Source organism: Artibeus jamaicensis, unplaced genomic scaffold (genome assembly GCF_021234435.1).
Source record: "Artibeus jamaicensis isolate MK-2021 breed Jamaican fruit bat unplaced genomic scaffold, CSHL_Jam_final scaffold_1019, whole genome shotgun sequence".
Lineage (NCBI taxonomy): Eukaryota > Metazoa > Chordata > Mammalia > Chiroptera > Phyllostomidae > Artibeus > Artibeus jamaicensis.
This window is the reverse complement of record NW_026522025.1, coordinates 29790574-29801124: the sequence shown is the minus strand read 5'-3', so window position 1 is coordinate 29801124 and position 10551 is coordinate 29790574. Positions and strand designations below refer to the sequence as shown.

General features: G+C 37.1%; 1 protein-coding gene across 3 annotated transcripts in view; it reads right to left on the bottom strand.

Annotated features, from left to right (window-relative positions):
* Positions 1-499: 499 nt before the first annotated feature.
* Positions 500-10551, bottom strand: part of PRKACB (protein kinase cAMP-activated catalytic subunit beta) — a 107678-nt gene continuing 97626 nt past the window's right edge. For all 3 annotated transcript variants that reach the window (XM_037163952.2, XM_037163950.2, XM_037163951.2), the window contains 2 exons: positions 8535-8699; positions 500-2687 (listed from right to left, as the gene is read on the bottom strand). In XM_037163952.2, the coding sequence (XP_037019847.1) occupies positions 2562-2687; positions 8535-8699 (291 nt within the window). In that variant the 3' untranslated portion in view covers positions 500-2561. The remainder of the gene's footprint in view (positions 2688-8534; positions 8700-10551) is intronic.

The window sequence follows — 10551 nt, the reverse complement described above, 5'->3', positions numbered from 1 at the left end:
GGCCTGAAACTACCTGCCTGTCCTGTCCTTGACTTTCAGTCTAGGGCTCCTTCCTCTACACTGCCATCTTCGTATTTACCAAATAAAAACACAATTTCTTCTGTTTCAAATAACGTAATTGGAGGTTAAATACTGATTCATGCCACTTATTTCTTATTTAAGTTTTTACATTGTTCTTGGCTAAATTGTGGCAGAAACTGAGAACTTTGTACAATTTTAAGATATTCTAATTCAGTGTACGTGATTGGCTGGAAATAGACTCCCTCGATATATTTAAAAGCTTGCTCATGTCCTTTAAATAGAGAGTAAAATGCAATGGCTAAATAGCCCTCAAAACCAATGTATTGCGTACGCGTCATCTACCCAGATAGATTCTACAGCAAGTCGTGCTGCACAGTAGCAATTTCATTAAAAAAAATATTTTTAGAATTCATAGAAATCTTTTTAATTACCAAAAACTAAAATGTAATAATCAAATTGTCATCCCCATGATTTATTAAAATAATTTTACAGTAATATACAACAAAGCTCCCATAGAATTTGTAGCATACATATAGAATACAATGATCAGCGTGTTCTTGGGTCTAAATGAAATACAAAAAAAACCTAATTAAAATATTTTATACAAACGATATAAGTTTATGAACATGATGATATATTTTTGTTACATCAAAACTTGCTACAGCAAAGTAGTTCATTTTTTTTTGCACATTTTAAATATAGGTGGACCAAAAGCTGAAATCAGTACCAGCTTATAAATGACATAACCATGCAGAAACACTTGACAACCAAAAGATGTACCAATCGATCCAGAGAACATCTCAGACAGGCTTTTTCAGTGTCTCCAAAGGATTTACAAGGGTGTGGTGGAGATGAAAGGAAGTAGGGTCGGTGCTCTGCCCGCACCGGTAATGAAGCAGATGAAATGCTTGCATACATTAAGATCAGTGTGATTAAAAACTACACCTCATATGCATGTAAATGGATCATAAAAAATGAGCCAGTTTATTTTCAACTATTTTGGTGGGTTCTTTTAAGATAGGTCACTGACTCACAGAGAAAAAACCAGATGGGAAGATTTAAAAGCAAAGATAAAAATATTTTAAAAAACTGAGTTAAGCTATGGATTCTCAACAAACACTAAACTAAGTGTGCAAAAGTGCCTGAAATTTCTACGTGACCGTAATGTTATTAAGTCAGTTGGCAAAAGAATACATAAAAAAACTAAGCTCCAATGATCACACATTCTGCACATTCTGTTTACTGAGAGAAAAGAGGCTGGAAATTGTTATGTATCTGAAAATACCACACCTCAAATGAAAACGCAATTGTGGCAGTTGTATCAAGTTTGTCCCTTTCCTCACCGTGCGGCACAGGATAACAGCTGGAGTCTCACCGGAGCCCCACCGGAGCCCCCACCTCAGCCAGACACACAGTGTAGTGCACTGGAATGATAACCTGGCCAGGACTTCCTTTGCTCTGAACTCTGACAAAACATAACAGAGCAAAAACAAACGAACACCCTCATTTAAATAAGGGCCTGTCTGAACTGTTCACAAGCATTAAGCCATTTGTTTGATTTAACAAAGTATTTGTCCACATTAATGTTCTTTTTTAGTTTCTTTCCCTTTAAAAAGTTTACAATGAGGACTTATTTGGGAAACTTAAAATTTTGTCACTTCATTAGTCATGTTTTATTAAAATACTGGCTAAAACCCTTATGGAAGAGTCAAGATTTAGAAATCTGAGAACTCTTCGCTAATACCTACAGAAATGCGGACACCAGGGGACAGTCTAGGTGATCACAACCCACACCATTGGTTTTTCCTGTGAATGAGACACGCTTGTCACAATGTACAGGCGGGTCACTTAATTACTTGAGGGGAGGAGGATATAAAAAGAAGTGAGGGAAATAGAACTTTTGATCTATAGGAATCTACGTTGTTGTGTCTAGCTACTTCATATTAGTCCATCCACATTTAATGCCAGAACAGTGAATTTTGAGAGTTATTTTTTAATTTGTATACATTTCCATGACAATAAAACATTCTATCTTCAAAAACTGTCAAGAGTTCTGGCAAAACTGAGTCTGAACTACTCAAAGTAAAAACTACGATCAGAAAGTATATCTTTGAGCCATGGACCAACACAAATATTGGCAAGAACTACTAGAAGGAACACTATCCTTCCCTTCAAATATCACGCAGCCACAACACTGCCCTTTTCAAACACCAACAAAATAAAATGAAGCACTGTTTGGAGAGAGACTAATGAATGAAAAAGGAAGAAAAAGGATGCAGGTGCGGAGGAGAAAGGCGAACCAAAGAGAAGCAGGAGAGTGCCTAGTTCTGTGTGATGGCACAGACGATGGCCGCTTAGCGGTGCCTTGTGACACAGGAGGACGCAGAGTGCACACAGAGGATGGCAGTCAAGGCCTCACTCAGTCGCTGTGATGAAGGAACTAGGTAACTGCTTCAACAAGGACTGTCTCAGCTCCACCCTCTCTCTCAACAGAGTGCAAAGACTGAGAGTGAGTTCTGATGTCATCTTGTTGCTCATATTTAAAACTCGCAAAATTCTTTTGCACATTTTTCTGTTATAGAGACACGGATATCTTCTTCTTCATAGTCATCAAAGTTGCTGGTATCTCCAGAACCTCTGAACTTTGGTATGAATGGAGCTTCAACCTGTAATTGAGACAGAAAAATAAGTGAGATTGTGATTTCTAATAAGAAATGTAATTGGTCTTCATCCTGGTTTTGTAGCACAGAGTTCCTAAAACCCTTGGAATTTCCTAAATACAGAGAGTGGTGAAGATGCCTTTTGTTGTGCTAATGAGGCAACTTTCGGAAAAGCCCTGGGCAACCTAAGGGTGGGGGCTGGTTGCCAGGGAAACCAGTCACGTGATTAGAGGACTGGAACCTTCAGACCCCCTGGGAAGGAGAGAGGCTGAAGATTGAGTTCAGTGACCCAAGCCAATGATTTAATCACTCACGCTTATGGAATGAAGCCTGCCTAAACCCCCCAAAGGATGGGGTTGGAGAGCTTCTGGGTTGTTGAGCAGGTGGGGATTTGGGAAGAGTGCCATGCTCTGGGAGAGCGGGAAGCTCTGAACCCTTCCCCCATTTTTTGCCTTATGTACCTTTTCCACCTGGCTGTTTCTACTTATATCCTTTTACCATAAACTAGTAATGCAGTAAGGAAAATTTCTCAGTTCTGTGACCGGCTCTAGCAAATTAATCCAACCCCAAGAGGGGTTTGTGAGAACCCGCAATCTACAAGTAGTTAGTCGGAAGCAATGGTGCAGAAATGGACTTGAGACTGGTGTCTGGAGTGACTGGGGAGCAGGGAGCCTTGCAGTGCTGAGCTCTCACCTGCGGGATCTGATGCTACCTCCAGGCTGACTAAGAATCGAGTTAAATGCTTGGTGGTATAGAAAAAACCCATACACATTAGAATAAGAGGAGAGACAAATGTCTGAGAGTTTTTAAACACTAAGGAAAATAAGTTCCCATTTGATACACAATGGTGTCTTTAAATGTCTGTAAGTCCCTAAGTGGGAATAACAGCATTAGAAAAAGCAGCAAAAAGTAGTTCTGCTCTTAATCTCACCATTTTCATTCAATGAATAGTACAGGCCAACAGAATATTTTTAGAGATTTGTAAGATCATTAACTGTTGGCATCAATGCTCACACCGAATGTTACAGAGCTCCAGTCTTTTATCAGTTCCTTATTTCTAAAGCCCTTGCTTTCCCATCCTCTTTTCCTTAATTTCTTTCTCCTGTGGTTACAGTTTAACTCTTAGATTTACTTTTAATCTCCCTCCTTTTTAATTTTCCAAGTTAATTTTTTTTTAAAACATCTGGCTATCAAACCTTTCTGAAAGTTGAAAAAACCCAAATTTCTGTTAAACTTACAGAATTGTTAAATTCTGATCATTTCTCTTCTTGGATCCTAAAACTAAGATCTTTCTATTATTTAAAATATGGTCTTTATAAAATTTATGTGGTGTATTGAATATGTTTGAGGAAAAGATTTTAAATGTTGAACATATACTACAACTTACACAGCATTTATAGTGTTTACATACATATGGCTATTTCGTACCTATGAAGAATCATACATATGGCTATTTCTTCTCCTCCTCAATACAGCACTGTGAGAGAGGCAGGGCAGGTGTCTTAATGCCACTCTACAGATTACCAAACAGAAAGCTGACTAAACTAACATGACTGACAAATGGCTAAAGTAGGTCTCCCATTCATGATTCTCTACTAGTGGCCCAGAGTCCTTTCTAATAATATCTATACACATGGTCTCCAAAGTATTTTGATTTATATAATTTTTAATAAAACAGAGTATATGCCACCAATATATGTATAGTATTTATTTATAAGTCATTTATATGCATGACTATAATATTATAAGGCAGACATAAAACAAGATATTTAAAAAGAAGAAGGTAAAAAACAAGGACTGCAGAGCCTCTTGTTTGTCAGCTGCTGACTTGCACGTGCTGCTGTGGGGAATGGACCGCTGTCTGCACCACGCATAAGAATGAGCTAAGGAGACAGTCGCCTCACATCTAGTCATGAGGCAATTTAGCACTGAGCCTACTGGTACAATCAATTGTAGAAAATGACTGCACGGTTTGAATTTTAGGCCACTTTCTTGTTTCCTGTCTTTCTGCATAGTTACAGTTGAGGCTATGTTAGAGTACTGAAAAACAAGTGGCTATGTTACAGTACTGAATCATTTCTATTTTTAAATTATCCTGGGATCCCCAAGTCCATTTCTACTGATAATCAAGATCTGCTGTCGATCAATTTGCCCAGTACTATAACCTGTTTGCTACTTTTTGGCAGATAAGCCCTTTACTAACCCGGGACAAAGTTGAGTCCTTTGAAAAACATATGAACTCTAAATGAATGGTTCTGTATCATTTTAAGAATTGTTAAAAAGACAATAATGATGGGCATTGATTAGTAAATTTTTTGCCAAGTAACAGCGGAAATTTTTACATCTAAATATAAATATGAATAGATTCAAAACATGCCATAAATCTTTAAAATAATAATAAAATGGACAAACCTTAAGCAAACCTATTAAGTACCTCTATAGGTAGTGTTAACAATAAATATAATAATAAAAATAATGTAAACAATGATAATTACAAAGGGATATAATTAATTTTATAGAAAAATATACATTTCTAAAATGGACTCAAGAAGAGGCAGAAACTCAAGGAGACCAATATCCAAAGAATTAGTAAAAACTTCTGAGGAATAAATAAAGATGATCTCTATGTTCCTTAAATTTCCTAAAGAATAAAAAAACATGCAAAATTCCCAAACTCATTTTATGAATCCACATAATCTCAACTCCAGAAAAATAAAATTTACAGATCAATAAAACTGATGATTGTGGAAGTAAAAATCCTAATTTAAATGTTAGTAAATTGATTATGGGCAGACTTTAAAATACCCCATCATTAAATGGTGTTCACTGCAGGAATGTAAAACTGTCTCACCCATAGTAATATGTCAAAGATATAATACAGTATACTGGGTAGCAATCAAGGGTATTTCTCAACCAGGAATACTTATACAGGACAAAGAGCTAACTTCATATTTGAGGGTAAGACAGGAAAAGGATTCACATTGCAAAGAAGAGTAAGACAAGAAGCTCAACAGCGCTACTGTTTTTAAAATGTTACTCTATACATCCTAGCACGTATGGTAAAACAAAATGGAAATACAGATATAAATATTGAAAAAGAAAAGGCAAATGATACCTCCACCCCCTGTGATTATCTGTCAATAATGTTTAAGGGAATCACGAAAAAGCTATGGAAATCAGTAACAGAGATTAGTAAGGGGGAGGTAATAATGAAACATGGAAATGTTTTTACCTCCTGTGTTCTGTCATAATGAGAAAGAGACCATTCAGGACGGCAGCCAATACAAAAATAACTTTAAGAAAGAAACTGGACTTGAATTGGGGAGGGGTCTCTAAAACTTTACTGAATGGGAGAAAATATTTGGATAAAGGCAGAAACATAACATGTTCAGTATAAAGAACTCTCAAGATTTTGGTTCTCTTCTAATTAATGTCCCGTGATCCCAATTAAGAGTCCCAAATACCATATACATGTTTGAAGAGACCAACGAAACAGAGGAGCTCGTGTTTCATGGGGACAGTTTCAGTTTCACGGGACGAAGGGCTCTGGAGACGTGGTGACGGCTGCACAAGGACAGGACTGTGCTTAGTGGCACCGACCTGCACACTCGCAAATGGTTAAGACCGTCAATTTTATGTTGTGTGCACTGTGCTATAATGAAAGGGCTGGAAAATATGGAATTATGGATTCTTTTCCATGGCCCACAGGCTGGGGACCCCTGGTGTATGGCACAAGAATAGACAAAAAGAAAGTTCTGAAACAGACTGAAGTATGTAATAATTTTCTATTAGTAAACATGGAAGTTCAAATATGGGGTCAAATAAGGATTATTCAACAAATGCTGAGAGGGTAACTGGCAAGTTATTAAAGAATGACAAAAAAAGATAGATCAAAAGCACTAAAGAAAAATGTAGATTAAATAAGTCACCCAGATAGCACTGTGCTATTAACAATCCGAAGTTGAGGGCAAGAGCGGGGCTGAGGAAGGGGATCCTCGGTGGTTACTGACGTCATGTAGTGACTCAGAGCACAGCGGTGCTGTCTGGATCGAGGGATTATGAGTTTCAAATTCATTTTCTTAACAAATTATTTGTTTACAACTATATGAAACATACCTTACCCAGAAAGAAAAATAGAGTCTGGACTTATCCATCCGGTCTTTCTCCCAAGACTACTCTTCCTTTTGCATTCTCTACCTCAATCCAAATTTTCAGGATGAGAGAATGGATGCTTTCAAGAGCATAAACATTTGCTCAAGACCCAACGCTAACGGCCGGTTGACTCAAGGTTCGGACCAATGTCTACCTAACTGCAGAGTTCACGGTTTTTCTTTTGCTGCCTTTGAGGCAGTCTTCCTACTCCCAATACGACGAAGGCATAGAAGTTAAGCAGATGATATGTAAAATCTATTAAAAAAATCTTCTAAAGAAGTGTATTGTTCAGTGGTTTGGGCCTTCATGTTAACAGCCGTATGATCCTGGGATCCTGAGAATCGTATTTGATGCTGAAGAACCTGGGGCCGAATACAGGGGATGTTGGCAACTATCCCATTAAGTTTAAAGTAGTTAATTTTTCTGGGCTAATTTTTTTTAATTAGTAAAATGGTGGAAATGGTAGCACCTATTCCACAGGATTACTTCAAAGATTAAGATGAGAACTTACAGAGTTGCTTTTAATAAATTATAAAGTACTTCACTGGTTCTAGGAAATAAACTAATATAATATTTTATGCCATCCACACTTTGGAGTAATAAATAAATAAATAGAATAGGTGAATCTGAAGTGTCTGTTTATAAGACCTAAAAATCTACTTTAAATTGCCGAGAACCTTGCTCTTAGAGACATAACACATCCAGCTGAGGCAGGATGCTAACAGCTGTCCCGTGACTTTCGCGGCTGTTCTCAGCCTCCTTAGGAGATACAGATGCGGTTCCACACTCTCACTGTTCTGGTTTTGCTATAGTTTTTATTTCCTGCACTTCAGAATTCTTGTACTGCTTTGATTTAGTAATCTTTTATAAAAGATACAAATAAGCCCTGGCTGGTGTAGCTCAGTGGATCGAGTGTGGGCCTGAGAAACAAAGGATCGTGGTTCGATTCCCAGTCAGGGCACATGCCTGGCTTGCAGGCCAGTTCCCAGCAGGGGACGCATGAGAGGCAACCACACATTGATGTTTCTCTCCCACTTTTTCTCCTTCCCTTTCCCACTCTCTAAAAAATAAATAAATAAAATATTTTTAAAAAAAGATACAGATAAGAAGAACTGTGCTGTTAATACTTAATTAGAGCACTTACATTTTTCCTAAGGAGATTCACTCATGTGACTGCACAGCATTATTAAATGTGGCAAGTCTAAAGCATTAGAAATTTTGGTTTTATGAAAAAAATTAAATATGTTGAAGATAAAAACACTTTATTCATACAAATTATCTTTGAGTCAGGAACAAAAGGAGAGATAAAGTTAATTCAGCAAAGCAAAACCTTTTATTAAATGTCTCAATGTATTACAAAGGTACTGATAAAAACTGAATAATAACTGATGAATCTAGCAATTAAATGTTATTAAATTTGGCTATGTGCCAATGCAGGGTTACAGACTATATTTGTTTACATATGGTCTTTCTAGGGTGGCTTCACATCAGTTTGGAAATGCAAACCCGTAGGATATTGTCTAATACAAGGAGAAAACTCATTGTTAAGTTGTGGGATATAAAGGTCCTTTAAGACTTGAATAGGATTCATGAAAAAGGTCAAAAAAATTAAACTCACTATTAAGTTGAAAATACTTCTACTTACATAATTTAAATGCCAACTTTAAAAAAGCTTTTAAAGTAAAGAAAGGAAAGGCTCACCTTCCTCTGGTAAATGGCAATCCAATCAGTCGTGGCAAACCACTTGTGAGTTTTTATATCACTCACACCATTCTTTAGATTTCCAAACCGCTTCGTCAGGTCCACCTGCAGAAGGTTCCTGAGAAGGTCCTTGAGATCTGAGCTGAAGTGCGATGGGAATCGGACCTGTGCAAACACACCATGTGATAAGCCACACATTCCAAGACTCGTGACATTTCTCTTTTGGTTTCAGAAAGTTTTTTCTCTCTAAAGATGATAAGTCATTATATAAACAAAAATATGCAGTGATAACCTTCAAATACTTTTAACTACACATGCCAGTCCCCACAGCAGGCTTAGAGAAGAGAATTTGGGTGAATGAGACTATTCTCTTAGGGTCTTGTTTTGGTCAGGAGCCCTCTTTAAGAACAGAGGCCCCTCTCCAGAAAAAGGGGTGTAACATACAAAACTTTTCCAGCAACATCAGAAGGTTCATCCATCTTTAAGAGAGACCCCTTAGGTCCCACATTACAAATTATCTCTTAGAAATATACAAATTTAAACTTGTTATCTAAATAGAAAACACAGAATGTAAAGATATCAGTAAGCACATTTTGAGAAGGGAAGTCTAAAAATGATTATAAAATCCCACACTGCTTTTCACAGCATAGGAAACCATTTTTTCATGTATTTGTTGGTGACTTTAAAGCATAATTTTGCTATTATGCGAAAGTATAAAAATGATTTAGGTTGGTTTAAAAGCATTTTACACTTCCTAAATTATGAAGACTTTACAATTAATTGACTGGCCTTGAGCCTTAAAACCAAAAAAACAAAACTCAAAATAACTAAAGATGTTATTATGTATTAAGCAATCAATAAAATAAAGTATTAGGCACAGGAGACCTAAGTCTATTTTTTGTTTTGTTTTAACATATTCTTCTCCTCTAACTCTCTACTCCAACATAATTCCCAGTTCTCACCTTTTTGCTAATATGGGTACTGAAGAGTTCAAATGGGTACTACCACCATTCCACTATCCTTTCTAACTCGTTGCCCTCTTCCCCATCACACATGAAGGTATGTACGTACACATATCTTTGTATGTACATGTGTGCTCACGTGCACCTTTATTCTAATCCCCTTTTCCTATTACGTACACCTTGGACCCATTTCATATTTCCACCCTCACTAAACACAAACACTATTCTCTGGATTATTATAGCATTGTCTTCAAACTGACCACAGGCCTCTGTAGAAAATGCTTTAAAGGGTTAACAGATTCATTCCTGAACTTCTCCCACTTTTACTTTGATTCTGTACAAGTACCACCATCATCTTGTAACTTGCAAAGTGACGCACTACGTTACCTCGGCTGATTTCCACAATGCATTCGTTCACTTGAATGTGCTGTGATGTTTGTGCATGTCTGTCTTCCCTAGACTACGAGATTCTGGGGGGGAAGAAACTGTGCCATTTTTGTGTTTTTGTTCCCAAAATTCATTAGATCATTTCAAATAATGTAGTTCATTGATTCTACAGTCACTTATTTAGTATCTACTATGTACCAGGCACTGTTCTAGCTGCCGGATAGACAACAGTGAGCAAAAACAGAGCCTCTGACTTTACAGAGGTTATGTCCTAGGTAGATATGACATAGTCAGTGGATTTGGTATTCACTCTAAAGATGGAGAAACTAAGATTCAGACATTATAAAACTTACCAAATCATTACACTATAAAGTGGCAGAGCTGGGATTAGATAGCAAGTCTTATGATTCCTCGCCTCAAAAATTTTGCTCTTTATTATACTGTCTTCAAACATATAGAACTCTGATTTTCAAAAATACCAGCATACTTGTATATTCTCATGTTTTCAAGGTAGAAGTCATGAGCTTGTAAAGGTAGATTCTATGACAATGCTAGATTCATAACCACAGTCCTCTGACTGCCAATCTCATGCTACTGTGCAGATAAATGTTTCTCAAAGTGTGGTCCTAGGACCCACTTCCATTAAAAGCAACTGGGAGGCTTGGCTG